This window comes from Homalodisca vitripennis, unplaced genomic scaffold (assembly GCF_021130785.1).
Source record: "Homalodisca vitripennis isolate AUS2020 unplaced genomic scaffold, UT_GWSS_2.1 ScUCBcl_1441;HRSCAF=5073, whole genome shotgun sequence".
Taxonomy (NCBI): domain Eukaryota; kingdom Metazoa; phylum Arthropoda; class Insecta; order Hemiptera; family Cicadellidae; genus Homalodisca; species Homalodisca vitripennis.
The window spans coordinates 15,233-30,813 of NW_025777581.1; the positions used below are offsets into that span (position 1 = coordinate 15,233).

Genomic DNA, 15,581 nt, shown 5'->3' on the forward strand with positions numbered 1-15,581 from the left:
TGATGTAGAGCTTCAGGTAGAAACACGAAATTACGTTTATAATGAAATACAGTTAAAAAAAAATTAAATATTTCTTTAGGAAGTTATATTTTTCATAAATACAGACGTTATTCTTTTCAGTCGTTTTATATACATATTTTAAAATGGCATGTACCTATCTTCAACCCTGTTTCCATTAGGCGTAATTATCTCATACCCGTACATACGTACAACTCATCATAGAATGATCCATTTTTTCCCTTTTTTCTGTATTGAAAAAGACATCTTAAAAGACCGTGTTTAATATTTACAATATAGCAAGTAGACTAGGTTTTAGTTTGTAATATTCAGTAGAAGACTACTTGTTATCTTTAAAATAGTTTAGGGGTTCCCTATGCCAAAGCAATACTGGTGAGCTTATGTAAGTGACCATTGTACCTATCGTCCGATTTAACCACCGTCTCTCATTGGTAGACACATCGTGTATTCCCATCTGTCTATCTGCCGTCCATGAACGTTCCTTAGACCCCGAACCTCATTATATAGTGTCTCGTTGCTCCCGTCGGAGATGACATGGTCCGATTGCAGCAGCTTACCCTTAGTGATGGTTCCTATCTAAACATATTCCAACCCCGACGCCAGTGAAGATTCTCAATGAAAGTGACTTGTTCTTCTGTGGATCCCACTGCAGCCCTAGATGCCCTGGCCGAGCTGGAACTTCTCCCTCCCCTGGGATGAAGCAAGGCTAGAACCAAGATCAACATCGGTGAGTCGGCATCTATCCTCAAATGCACCTTTTATACCATGTGTTTCACCCGTCCTACCATCTACGGAAGTCTCTGTATTTTAATTTCATTTGTAGCTATCTCTCCACCTAACACTTTTGCCTCCGAACCCGATTCAATTTTGTTAATTTTACTCGTATATCTTTGTGAAATGAACAGACCGTAACCGGAATATTGTTGAGAACAGATTTTACCACACGAAGGAAGCGGTTAACAAAAGGAAATGATAAAAATAAGGACGGAAATGATGACATATGCCTAAAGCGAACCAATTGTAAAAATCCAACTCAATAACCAAGATTTCCATTCTTGCGGAAACTGACTAATGAACATCGGGAGGAGGGGTAATTGGAGAGTTTATTAACAGCACATTTCCCATCTCAAGCGTCCACAACGCCTGGTGACACGTTTATGTAAGTAAAACCCCTCTCAGATATTAAGACACTTTCCTAAATTAAGTTTGAGTTAAGACAATTAAGTTTGATTAACATGGCTCAAATATTTTCAAATGTTTTATTTGAGAGGGCGGGCGCCTTAATAAGTGAGAGTTATGGAGTTATAATTTTTTTTAAACTCATACCACAAAATGCTGTAGTGGAGAACTATGATTAATTTAATAACACCCACTATTAAATTTAAAACGTCTTCATTAATAGACATAGTAAGGTTTATTGGTTCACTAGCAGCTACCCACGGTTTCGCACGTTATTTTGTAGGGTTTACACGTGTATGAGCTCTACTAGTTCAATATATCCGATGCCAATGTAGAGTTTGCCTTCTTCCCACGAGCATCAAAATATGTAGGTATATGTTAAAAACGGTATATTCATAAACAGTGTAATTTACTCCTATATACGCATGCATGTATGTATACATATACACAGTTCTGAGAAGCCTGCTTTTGTCTAAAGACAATTAAGATGGTTTTATAACAGTCTTTAAATTTATAGTAAAATATTGATGGTAACTTTATCACTCGTATGTCTAAAAATTGTTAGGGTTGGATTTAGCAATCATCAGTACAAAAGCACAGTTCAGCGAACTTTCATCTAGTTCTAGCTGACTGCTTCAAACGGAGTGTTTGGAGTCAAATTCTGACTATCAATTTAGGACATTTTCTAAGCTAGATGAGTATTTACCTAATCTCTGAAATATAAAAACTGCGTAAAAATTCTTTATTGGTAACTCCTTAGCGAGTCTACACACTATAAACGTAAACAAATAGTAAATAGTGATTAAATTAATTTTTAAAATGTTTGTACTGTCATAAAACAATGTTTAGACGGAACAGTTGATTACATTAGACAGGCTCTTTAGAGACCAAGAGGTTCTTTTTCCTACTTTAAAGATCAGTGGAGGGTAGCGTGGAAGGATTTTCGAAATAAGAATAGGGACTTTCGAATATATTCATACTAGGGATCGTTTATGTAAAGTTTCAGTAAAATTGTAATATATCGTTTTTTATGTATGTTACATTACGTAGGCATCGTGTCAATAATGGCATGACAATAGTTAATAAATTTGCTATATTAATTATTAATAGTTACTTTGTCAAATCATAAATATATATATATATATATATATATATATATATATATATATATATATATATATATATATATATACAGGGTGTAACTGAAATACACCGGCAAACTTCAGGAGGTTGTTTCCTGAGGTCAAAACGAACCAAAAAGTTCCTATAAATGTATGTCCTAAAAATGCATCGTTTTCCGTCTGTCCGTCTGTTTGTGTTTATTACATTAAATTTTTTTCTAAACAACCATTAAAGGTACAAAGTTAAACTTTTCAACATATGCTAATCTAGTAAAGATTGTCAATTAAAAAAAAATTGAAAAATTGTTACTCAACAAAATTCAAAATGGCGGCTAGTTAAAATCTTTTGATGGTGAATTTCTCAAAAACTACTTCCTGTATAAAAAATTTACCAGAATATAAAAAAAAATATAAAATTTATGTATAAAACAAACGGTACCTCATTTTTTGAAATCGCTCAAGAAATAAAAAAGTTATGGCATTTTTCTTAACTTAGTAACATATCACATTTACAAGTTTTTTTTTCTTGTTTCAAAAGTTAATGTAAGTATTTAGGCAATATAAAAATAGAACGATATTTTTGGTTAAAAAACTTTAAACATGATAATTAGTATTAAATTTAAAAACGACATTGTAACAAGCAATCTACATGACTCAAGTTTCATGGTTTAAATAGCTAAATATGTTTTCATGTTGAGACACAGCTGATTAGAACAACAATGAATTCAGATAAGTAAGTCATTTCCTTGTTTATTTTTGACCAAGATATGATCTGTTACTTTCACTTGTAGAAACATTATTAGTCGATAGTGCTCTTATTCTATTGAAGATGGCAGGTTACCCATTTAGCCATCAAGCTGACATGATATTTTATGTATGGAAAAGCTAACGGTAATAGTCGCCTAGCATCCCGCCTGTATTACGAATAATTTTTTCCAAATCGACAACAACCTACTCATTCAACATTTGCTGCTGTTTTCAACCGACTTCATGAGACTGGCACTTTGTTACCTTCTACTGCAGACCGAGGTGTACAGAGGACAGCGTTAGAACTCCTGATTTGGAAGAAAACATCTTACAGCGAGTAGAGGAAGATCCGAGGCGTAAGTACTAGGCAGTTAGGAGCAATACTCAACGTAGACCACATGACAGTATGGCGAATTCTACGTGAGCAGATGTTATATCCGTACCATTATCAGCGTGTACAAGCCCTTGGTCCAGCTGACTTTCCATTACGTTTACAGTTTTGCCAATGGTTTTATCAGCAAGCTAACAACCCTGGTTTTACATCATTAGTTGTGTACACAGATGAAGCTTGTTTTAATCGAGATGGAATAACCAACTACCACAATATGCATCAATGGGCTGATGAAAACCCACAAGCCATTCATGATGGGAGACATTCAACAGCAGTTTAAAATAAATGTTTGGGCAGGCATCATTGGAGTCTGTTTATTAGGTCCTTTTGTATTACCTGACATACTAAATGGTGAAAACTACAGACATTTCTTACGACACGAATTGCCTGAAATTTTAGATGATGTTCCCTTGGGTGTGAGAGAGCACTGTTGGTTCATGCATGATGGAGCTCCCGCGCATTTCAGACTAGATGTCAGGCAATTTCTGGACCAAACTTATGGGGAAAAGATGGATTGGCAGAGGGGGACCTGTATCATGGCCGCCTCGGTCGCCAGATCTAAATCCAATCGATTTCTTCCTTTGGGGCCATTTGAAAACTCTAGTTTTATGAAAGACCAGTTAATACCAGGGATGACCTTTTACAGCGTATCACTGCAGCCTGTAACACTGTAAGGAATACACCAGGAATACTTGAAAGAACTCGGCAATCAATGACCAGACGTGTTAATGCATGCATCGCATCAAATGGAAGGCATATTGAACATTTGTTGTAAAGTGATCCCTAATATTTTGAAATAAATGTTGCTCTGTTAAGTTATTCCGTATTTCTTAATAATACAGCTTAAAAACTCTTTTGTTTAATGTGAGATATTTTTGTTGAATGTTCTAAACAATTGTAGGCTACTGTAGTTTTTTGGAAACAAGAAAAAAAAACTTGTAAATGTGATATGTTACTAGGTTAAGAAAAATGCCATAACTTTTTTATTTCTTGAGCGATTTCAAAAAAATGAGTGGTACCGTTCGTTTTATAAATAAATTTATATTTTTTTATATTCTAGTAAATTTTTTATACAGGAAGTAATTTTTGAGAAATTCACCATCAAAGATTTTAACTAGCCGCCATTTTGAATTTTGTTGAGTAAAAATTTTCAATTTTTTTTTAATTGACAATCTTTACTAGATTAGCATATGTTGAAAAGTTTAACTTTGTACCTTTAATGGTTGTTTATAAAAAAAATTTAATGTAATAAACTCAAACAGACGGACAGACGGAAAACGATGCATTTTAGGACATACATTTTATAGGAACTTTTTGGTTCGTTTTGAGCTCAGAAAACAACCTCCTGAAGTTTGTCGGTGTATTTCAGTTACACCCTGTATATATATATATATATATATATATATATAGTATATTATATAAATATATATATAAATATATATATATATATATATATAATATATATATATATATATATATATATATATATATCTTGTATATTTTTTACAATCCGCAAGTTTTTCATCCCTCTGCAAGTACTGTCATTAGATTCTATTGTAAATCTATATGTCTTAGGAAGATGAACACAGTTTAAACAAATTAGCTAAAAAGCTAAAAATGTTATATTTTATATAAAAATCTTATACGCAAATATACTACTTTCTGTTGATATCTTTGTATAGTAAGCCAATAAATATTCTTTATTACATATTGCCGGGGAAAGGGTTAAAGTAAGTTCTTGATCAGACATTTTATTTTTTTATACCAGTATTTTAATGTAACCGATATGTTTTGCAAACAAAACGCAAGTATGCTTAACACCTCTGGTACCAATGAAGGAAATATGTACAGTTACATGTGAATGTTCCAGTTGTTCCAGTTCAGGTATCTACCATGAAGTGTCTGCCGCTTGTGTTCTTGGTGCTGTGTGGCATCTCCTCTGTGACACCTTTTTGTCTTTACAAGTAAGCAAATATTAGAACTACTTAAAATACGCATCGTTGGGTAAAATATTGGTTTACACTTATTATTGATCATATAACAGGATAGTGCTATTGGATTTCATTTTTAGGAACTCTGACAGTATCATAAATTTACTTGGATGCACTAGTGCACTGAAAAGATACAGTACCAAGAGAAGACTTCTAAATTTATCAGCCTATGTTGGATAAGGTTTTTTACAAGGTCTTGTCGGGTAACAGATGTCGCTGAGGTTGCAATCGAAATGTAAAGTTCGTAGGTCATTTAATTCTTGAGATGACATATAGACAACCATACTTAAAATAAAAGTTTACATCCCCCCTACAGACAGAGTATAAATTACCCCGTTGTACCCGTAATGACGCTCAGCTAAATTCATGGGTGGATTTGCACCCTCATAGAAGTCATTCTTCTCTACTTAGAAATGAAGTTTAATGCAAAACGTTAGTTATATAGATAAATCTATCTCGAGATATCTTACGGGTAGTTGATTATTGTCACTGTGTCACGTGTTACATTCTCATACGATTGTACTCAGTCTGATGTAGATATTACTTATTCTGCGATTTTCTTGTTGCCTTCATTGTTACTTATAAGGTCAATGTAACAATGTTTGCTAACGCTCAGGAAAATCCCACCCATACAGTAACATGCACCATAATCGAAAACGGTATTGAATATATAGAAATGAGACTTGATGCGAAATTTCAAGTCTTTTTGGGTTGGTTCTTTAAAGAGATATCGGCATGACATATGGGCGGATAGACAGGTAGACAGGTAACACTTTGCCTTGTCTCTCAAGCCAAAGTTGGTTCAACCAATGAGGGAAAAACTTGAGATTTAAGATATTGAGTGAGTGGATTCATATAAATATGTTGGTAGGCAGAACAGAATAGTTGTACTTAATTGGCTTAGCGTTAGCGAAGCCTACCAATGGAACGGCTGGAAAAGGTTCACTTCTATATAATCTATCTGTCCGCTCGATATCTCATGAACTAACTGCCATACAGACTTAAAATGTATTATGAAACTTTATTTATATACAATCCCACCGACAAGAGAGGACGAACGTGATCGCCCCCTCCCCAAGAGCATTTTATTTCAAAATAATCAATCGCTTAATAGTGTATTGTCGTTCGACTAAATGTTAAATTTATGTTGGGACTTTGAAATAATCATAATTTATATATATAAATTATGATTTTTATATATAAATTAATTAATTAATATAAATAGTATAATAAATTCCTATAATAAATATTTATAATATTTATAAATATTATTATAAATTAATTAAATTAATTTATATATATATATATATATATATATAATTTAAAATGTATGAATATTTTAATTTACGAAATACACGGCACTGCATATAATAGGCCTAATTCAGTTTTGGTCAAAATGCTAAATATTAGAATTTCACCGTCACGCACCAACTGAAGTTATTATGCTTTAATATTTCTTGTAGCTTCTTCAGTATTTTCAGTGACCGAGTAAAATTAAATGCCCTCGAACTGTTATAGAACCATACGGTACAGAACCGTAAAATTGGTACAGGTAAATGCTCCAGTTACTCTTACTGCGAAACGAGACGAATTCGAGTATTTGAACCAGTAACGTACTCGTATAAAGTATTTCTATCGTTAAAATGCCTGTAACAGTAACATTTACCGGTTATTTCCGGTTTGCTAACGAACGAGTAACCGGTACACAGTATCTGTTATAGTAATCCAGACGTGATAAGTTGTCGCAATACGAGCTCTCAGTAGTTCTTTGTTGTCATTCGTTGTAACTACGAGGCAGCTCCGCCCTGGGCAGTTTGGAGATTTGCGTGTTAAAATTAAGCAGTTTCCGGTCCAAATTTTGTGAACCACCCGCTCAAGAATAAAAGTTAAGGTGGTAATTTAATAACAATTTTATTTTTATTCTATTGTGACATTATAACACTGCAAATTAAATTACAGTACACTTTTATCTACCTTGCATAAACATTTGGTTTTAATCGGATCACAAGTTTTTGAGTTTTGAATTTTTAAAGTTGCAGTGTGATTGTATAAAGCGCCAAAACTTTTTAATTGTTATTGATATAAAAACTGAAATTTTTTCTCAGTAAACAGTTTTATATAGCAAAATGCAGAAATTAACACACTAAATTGTACATAACTCCCTTTATTGTAGCTTTATTAGTTTGTGGTCAATTTTCAAACTTGTATATATCTACAATTTTTTATCCGAGGGTAGACATCAAGATTAAGCTTTGGCTTTGATTTGTGATTGAAAACTTAACTATTTTGTTTAATATTTTGTCAATATTACGATTAAATTTTGTTTTAGTTAAATACACTTGATATAAACTGTATTCGTTGCTGAAATGTTTAATCACCCCTGTATAAGCTTCTTGTGATTGGTGATAGAGTGGGTTTACTGTAAACTTTATACACTCTTACCTAATCTTTGTCCACCCTTTACTAGTCAAAAGTACTATAAAATGACAATTTTAGTATTTAATGTTTCGGAAAATCTCCCGGGGAAGACTGGTCTGGAGGGGTTTCCATAACTTCAAATTCCCTATGTTCCAAAACCCCCCAGAGACTATTTTTGGCTACACCACTGTTTATATATATAATCAATATAGACTTAGAATTTATATGTGCATGTCACTCCATGAGAGTTGTCTTAATATTACCGAACATTGTTTCATTGATCTTATGTTAAAAATCAATAACAAATTGAGTACAATCATTTTAACTTTTAACGTGTGATAGTAACGCATGTGAGCTACTGAAGTGAGCTAAAGACTAGAGATAGAGAAATGGTGCATGCAACTTCAGCAAAGACTGTTACGCGACCTGAAGTCTGACGTACTCCTCCTTTGATCATAATATTCATATAAACGAGTGAATGACACGATCGTTGGAACTGTCTGTGAGATCTGCCTCCCCAGTGGAAGCGTGCCCAGGTAGACAGACCCTAATAAGTAGCGGCACAGACGGGTTAACCCCACCTTCAAAATAAAACAAAGATTTTCAACAGATTCATATTTTTAAATTAGATAGTAAGAAACTTCAAACTGTACATGAATTTTCTAACCATATCATTATAATAATTAAGTTAAAAGGTTCAATATACAGGGTGTAACAAAACGATTGGGCTGGCTATCCATTTTCAGATTTTATGTGTGATTTTAAGCTAAAAATTTTGAATAAGTTTTTTTAAATTTCCACTTCGTTTACCAGCTATACGCAATTTTGTTCCTTTATTCCATTTATTAGATGTTAAAAATTCAATAGTTAGTTTCAGTGTTGAATTTTAATACAGTAATGGATTTGTAAAAAGCACTGGTTCATCCAAAACCTGAAATCTTCGCAAATGAAGATTTTTTGTAGCAGATATTATTCAAAATAAATAAAGACTAAATGCCAGTGCGTGTAGACGACCCTAATAGAATAAGGTCTACTGTATGTGAGGAAGAAAATGGAGAAGCCACAGTTCCTACTGAACAAGACTTAGGGTGACCTACGGACTTATTGATGGAAACAACCAGGCTTCTCCAGTAATCGAAGTTCTATAGAAATAATTTCTCCCCTACCAGCATGCAGTACCTACCAAAGAAAAGAGGAAGGCATTCCAAAAGGCAACATTCCGAAGTTTTGACTTCTGCGCCAATGAAATTGCAGCTCGACGAAAAGAGGAAAAAGGATGAAAAGGAAAGATCAAAAGACAGAAACTAAAAATTAAAAGAACAAAACCAAAATAGACAAAAACGATTCAAGGGAGGAATTAAAAACGGTGAAAAAATGCGGTTGCTGAAAATGAAGCCTTCAGTCGTCTGAAGATAGCAACTGTTTGTTTATGGCATAAATGCATTTATTGATGAAGACGAGATTTGTAACGATTAATTTGAGAATGAGTTAAACCTAAATTAAATGGTTGAATAAGTTGGTTTTTATTGTGAAGACACAGGGAAAGACGGTGAAATGCTGTAACGTTGCACTTCTTGTACGCTACACAAAGAGTGTTCAGGCTGGGATACTCCCGAAGGATATTTATGTGTCATTTGCCCTTCGAAATCAAATACATGTTTATATATTTGTAAAATGGATTATTAACTTTTGAAAGCTTGGTTTTCACTCATAAACTGATCTTTTAACATTTTTTTGTTACATAATCTAATTGTTAAAGCCGACATTAGGTAATTAATATAAACATATTTCTCTTATAATAGCATTTAGTTTTTTATCTTTTTTATTTTACTTCTGAAATTTATTATTTAAAATTAAATAAACTTCATTTAATAAACAGAGTTTCAAAATATACTTGTTTTCTTACATATCTCTAGTATTAATCAATTGTAGTGGTAGTAAGTATTGGAATTGTCGACTAGAATAAAACAAACTAAAATATAACAAACTAGTAAAATCAACTAAACAAATAACAATATATTATATCATTATCTCAGGTATACTATATATCTTTTTTATTTTACTTCTGAAATTTATTATTTAAAATTAAATAACTTCATTTAATAAACAGAGTTTCAAATACAAAGGAAACTGTAAAAGTTAACTTTAAGTTAATTAAAGCCATTTTAATCAATTAACTTTAAAATCATTAGTTTTGAGATCCATCAAATTAATAAAATAATACATTGTATACATGGATTAGAATAAATTAAAATTTGGTTAAAATACAACATAACTGCGAGTTGAACATTAGAGATTCATACAATTCTTAAATACCCACCATTTGATTGCCCCCGGTATACATTTTAATGGGCCATCAGCTATAAGTCAGAATCGGCCGTTGACAATTATTTGAGGCCATTGCAGGCTGTCAAACTGGGAAAACTTTATAATCCATTAAAAATGAGAGTAAAATGCCGAAAACTTAATCTCTAATTCAGTAAGTTGCCTCTGTGAGGAAGTGATATATGCTCTAGACACGTACAGAAGAACAGAAATGCAGACAACAGCAACTTACAACCGTGCCAATTTTCTGCAACCAAATTATTAAACATTTTGATATATAAGATCTTGGCCTTTCATATAGAACTAGGCTGTGAAAAAGGTAGGTGACAGTACGAATATAGATAGGCCGGTTTAAAGGTAGATATTGGCTGTAACACTGTCACAACAATTATTACCGAAACTACTCAACATGACAGTTGACTACAGTGCACAGTTAAATATGAAAAAGTTAAGAGTCGAATGACAGATGCGACTGCCTTCTTTTGTCAAAAACTTGTGAAAATATGTTGACCACACTTAGTTTTTCATTCATGTGTTTCAGATTCAATGAACTTCGAAGTTCCATCGAAAGCATGAGGAGCAGTGTCTGGGGGAGTCAGAGAACGCTGGAGAACTACATGGCCAGAGAGAATGTACTGGGCAATGATCTGAAGTCGTCTATTTCCAGACTGAACTACCGTCTAAGTGGGCTAGAGAGTAGAATGGATATCACAAATAATAATTTAAATGCGCTAAACAATCGCCTCGGGAACCTACAGAACCAAGTTAATCAGCAGGTGAGACCTCCTTAGAACTGGGTTAAGGTACACCATAAATCTTAAATATAACGATATTTGTGCGTACAGTAGGTTAAAATTGAAGATTCATCGTTCTACACAACAAACCCTGATTGAATTTGTTATATATAGTTCAGATCTGCTGGTTAAGTGTACCCTTCTTTTAATCAACGTACGTAAACTTTACGTCCACAAACTATCATCTTATCTTAATTCAAAGTTATATATTATATTGTATATTATATGTTTTTGATAGGAGAACAAATTGCCACAAATACGACTGATAAACGTTTTCTTTAGAGCACCGAACATTATTTCACTCAGTATGAACTAAACCGACAGGTTAGTAACTACACTACACACGTAACGTTAGAGTTTCTATTATTTATTGTTATTATTTATGAACAATATATTCAGGTGCCACGTACTTATGATACACGCAGTAGTAGAGTATTTTATTGGCTGAGTGTGAGCGAAGAACTGGAACATTTTAATTTATGTCTGTTATCTGTATGCCTATCCACACATATCTACAGAAAACAAATTTATCTACACTTGAATTTTGCATAACAACGAATCAGTGCTGGTTTTAATGTTTTGGAATCATCAATAAGTACTGACTTCATTGGTGATCTGACCTAAATAAACCATTCGTTCAGCTAATATAAAGTATATTTTTTCGCATCATATTCTTCGGAAAACATTTGCAGGATTGATATGTCTGAGGCGGCGTGTTTATATATGACGGTCCATCATATTTTAAAAATGTTCTGTACCAAAGAACCTGTCTTGCCTATAAACACAGAAGTAAAACTGTGTCTGCTGAAAGTTTGGTAAACTTTCATTCGACCTTCTGTGTAATAATGAACGAAACATTTGTCGAACCCAATATCATGAATGAGCGACAAGGTGAATACGAATGCTTAATAATCCGAGACTACATTATCACTTAAATCGTTTTCTTACTGTTTTGCTTTCCTCTACATACTTTATCATTAATGCATTAGGTGATTCCAAATATTTTTTGTCCACGATTTTGTTGGCTACCTAACAGCGGACAAATGTGCCAAGCTAAAGCAAGGTTTCCTTTTTTTGTTTGCCCCTAAGCCATTTTTTCTTCTTGTGAGGCATATTTCTCGTGTCTTCACATGCAGACTACAATGATACGGCTTCAACTGGTAAACGTTTATTAAAACCCTGCCCTAGAGCATCGATACTACAAAAATTGCAACATGTTTCAGTTTGACTATATTTATTGTTTTCTTGTTGATGGATCTAACGAAACACTGCTCTGATAAACTGTAAGGACATGGCAGATTGTGTTGATACCACTAGTCGAATCCAATCTGTAGGGCGCAACACCGCTCTCTGAGGTACCCTCGCTCTTTACACTCGTATGTAGTTTTAATTGGTTTGAGTTTTTCTCAATCAATTGACAAAAATCAGTACTTATTAGGTTTTTTTTGTTTTACAACTGAATGGTCATTATTGATTCAAAATTGGGTGATGTGAAATAATTTTCTTCAATAAATGTGTTTCTTTCAATTTTTCAGAAAAATTTCTTACTTCTGCTGAATTGCTAACAATGTTATTATGTTTTAAAAGTTTACTGAATAGTTAGTTGCTATTTTCTTTAACTTGTGGTAAATAAGATTTGGCTTTGTACTTTAGTTAAAGTTTTTGAAAATTCCTTCTATATATCGTGGGAAGACCCCGGGACCCCTAACTGTCAACAATATGTGCTGTCGATAAAAGAATGGGTAGTTATTCTTCATGGCTAACACCTGCTTTTCTCGGTATCTGTAAATTTATATCCCTCTCTCACTGACTGGGATGTCGAGATATAAAAGTTACAAAACATAAATATATTCATATTTTCTCATTTAATATAATTTATTCTGTGTGTATATATATATATATATATATATATATTATCATATATATATATATATATATATATATATATATATATATATATATATGATAATATTACTAATTACAACATCAATCCCTTAACGCAATGGATCCTGCAATATTTTTGCTAGCCAATCTGTAGCTAACACAAACAAACTGAATGGTTCGCCGACTCGAGAGCATGCAACATATAATTGCCCGTGTGAAAAGCAATACTTCTACACGGATGCTTTTCTTAAACCTTCGATGCAAACCTGTATGAAGACTTCTGACTCGTGTGAATTATACTTCCTACGCTTATGTTGAGTTTCCCTTCCTCTCAAGATCAAGAAAACATTTTAAAAACTGGTTTGTGTATGGTCATTGTAATTTACTTTGATATTAGTGTTTTTCCATTGCTGTTTTTTCCTCTTTTTTGATCAAACAAATATACATACATACACAGCTCTGATAAGCCCATTTTTGTAAAAAGACTAATAATTTAGGTTTAATAACAGAGTTTAAATGTAAAGTAAATGTCAGACTACATTGTCTTTTATATCTGCACTTCTAGCAGTTACCCGCATCTTTGCAATCAATTTAGTAGGCGTTGTACGTGTATGACCACTACTGGTGTCAGTGGATTTTATTTCCGACGCCAATGTTGAGTTTGCCTTGTTGCCACGACCAAGATAATACGTTAAAAGTTTATATTTATGGCTATTCTAATTTACTTTGTTAAATAGTAACGTTGTATTTTAGATCTAATACTTAATATTTGATTAAAATGCACAGTTAAAATTACGTTAAGAATGACACTACGCGTTTTTTTCCTTTTTAACTGAAAAACATTATCAATATTTTGGAACATTTAGAGCTGGAATTAGTACATTAGGTCAAAAGCACAGTCCAGCGAATTTTCATCTAGCAGTTCCTGCCGACTGCTTCAAAGGGAGTCTTTGATGTCAAATTCTAACCATCTTATGTTTTGGGAAATTTGTAAAATAGATACGCACTTATCTAATCGCTGAGATCTAAAACGACGTTAAAATATTTTCACTCACTATAAATGTAAAGAAATTAAAAATAATTAACAATGTTTACACAGAACATTTGATAACATTAGGAATGCACTTTTACTTAATATTCCAGAACTTTAGAAGGATTATTTTGCTACTATAAAGACCAGTGTGGCGTAGCCCTGAGGGACTTTAGAAATAAGATTATCCATATATTTATCCCAGGGACCTTAAGAATTTCCATGTGAAAATTCAGTGCAGTCGTTTGAATAGGTTATGGGCGAAGAAAAAAATCAAGTTAAATTTACAGACACACAATAATTCAAGTAACGTTTAGTAAATAATGAAAATTACTTAATGATCATAATTACTGCTCATATTTAAAAATTGAATTATAGAAGATTAACATTTTTGCAGGCTGAGGTGTCCTGCGAAAAACAACAATAGGCTACTTATTTTATAACCTCCAATTTAAAAGTTGTCAAAATGTACAAAATCAATTCATACTTTTGCTATTTGAAAACTATTTCAGCAAAACTGTTTATTTCTTTTTAAATGGCTGTTAGTATTATAACTTGTTAATTTATTATTCTATTTCAGAACACAAAAATCGATAAAACCGCTCAGGCATTAGAAGAGATTTCGACCATCTACAAAAACAATTTCAATCTGGACAACGCAGATATCAGGATGTTTAATTCAAAAGAGTGACGTATATGACCAAGTGTAGTAGTAATATTGTAGATGGCAGTGAACTGGAAGGACTATTTTATTAATTACTCAATGTATTAATTTTTTTGTTAATAAAACATAATACTTTAAATATTAAAATGCACAATCCAGACATTTTCATTTGCCCTAGTCGGTTAACCAATTTTCGTAAGGAAACATGAAGCATATATCTGAATGTGGTGATGAGTTTAACTTGGTTTTTAGTTTTATAATTCTGTAAATTTTAATATAACCGTTTTATTATACCTAGAAATGTTAATCGCTAAATTATTGTGTAATAAGTTACATAGGTTGAAGTTATAAAAAATATAATTTTGAAATTTAATAGTTGAAAGTGTTTTAATGAATGCCATAACAAAAAGTGTCATATATTGTTTCGTATATTGATTCATTATGAAAGAAAAATGAACAAAAGTATCAACAACAGAACAATAGTTAATCTGCTGTTGAATTATACATATACTAATATACATGCGTACGTTTATGTTGAAAAATTAGAATTTGAAACGAATTGGAAATTAGCCATAACACGTTTTAAATATTTTCAACACTATTTGATATAATTATGTATGAACAATAAGCTTTGAATTTCTATAAAGATTTTAAATATTGGACCTCAAAGGAAGTCTATGATAAAGAAAAGAAACAAAGATTACTTTTTTAAAAGTACACTGTATACTTACTCTTATCTATAAGATTCTTCATATACTCGTACATTAAAACTGTGCTCCATGTACGCTATTTCTACAAATGGGTTGCCACAGTAGTGTGATAAACAACAAGAGAGACTGCAAATATAATTTAACAGTACATAGTTATCCCAACGAAGCAAAAACTTTGTTTATATTAATATTATATATATATATATATATATATATATATATATATATATATATATATATATAAAACACCCGGCAAGTGAGAGATCCGGGTTCGAGTCCCGGCGGAGCAAGTACTTTTTGTGATTCAAT

General features: G+C 32.4%; 1 protein-coding gene across 1 annotated transcript; it reads left to right on the forward strand.

The window, feature by feature from the left end:
* The first annotated feature begins 1,070 nt into the window (after window positions 1-1,070).
* On the forward strand, window positions 1,071-14,940 carry LOC124371455. The gene is made up of 4 exons (XM_046829784.1): window positions 1,071-1,177; window positions 5,327-5,420; window positions 10,732-10,966; window positions 14,479-14,940. The coding sequence occupies exons 2-4, from the start codon at window positions 5,350-5,352 to the stop codon at window positions 14,587-14,589; spliced, it is 417 nt and encodes a 138-aa protein (XP_046685740.1). The 5' UTR covers window positions 1,071-1,177; window positions 5,327-5,349; the 3' UTR covers window positions 14,590-14,940.
* The last annotated feature ends 641 nt before the right edge of the window (window positions 14,941-15,581 follow it).

Bases quoted from the DNA above. Each gene is read 5' to 3' on its own strand.
- LOC124371455 (XM_046829784.1), top strand. From the start codon at position 5,350: ATGAAGTGTCTGCCGCTTGTGTTCTTGGTGCTGTGTGGCATCTCCTCT. The intron at 5,421-10,731 runs GTAAGCAAATAT...CATGTGTTTCAG, and splicing joins ACACCTTTTTGTCTTTACAA to ATTCAATGAACTTCGAAGTT. The intron at 10,967-14,478 runs GTGAGACCTCCT...ATTCTATTTCAG, and splicing joins AGAACCAAGTTAATCAGCAG to AACACAAAAATCGATAAAAC.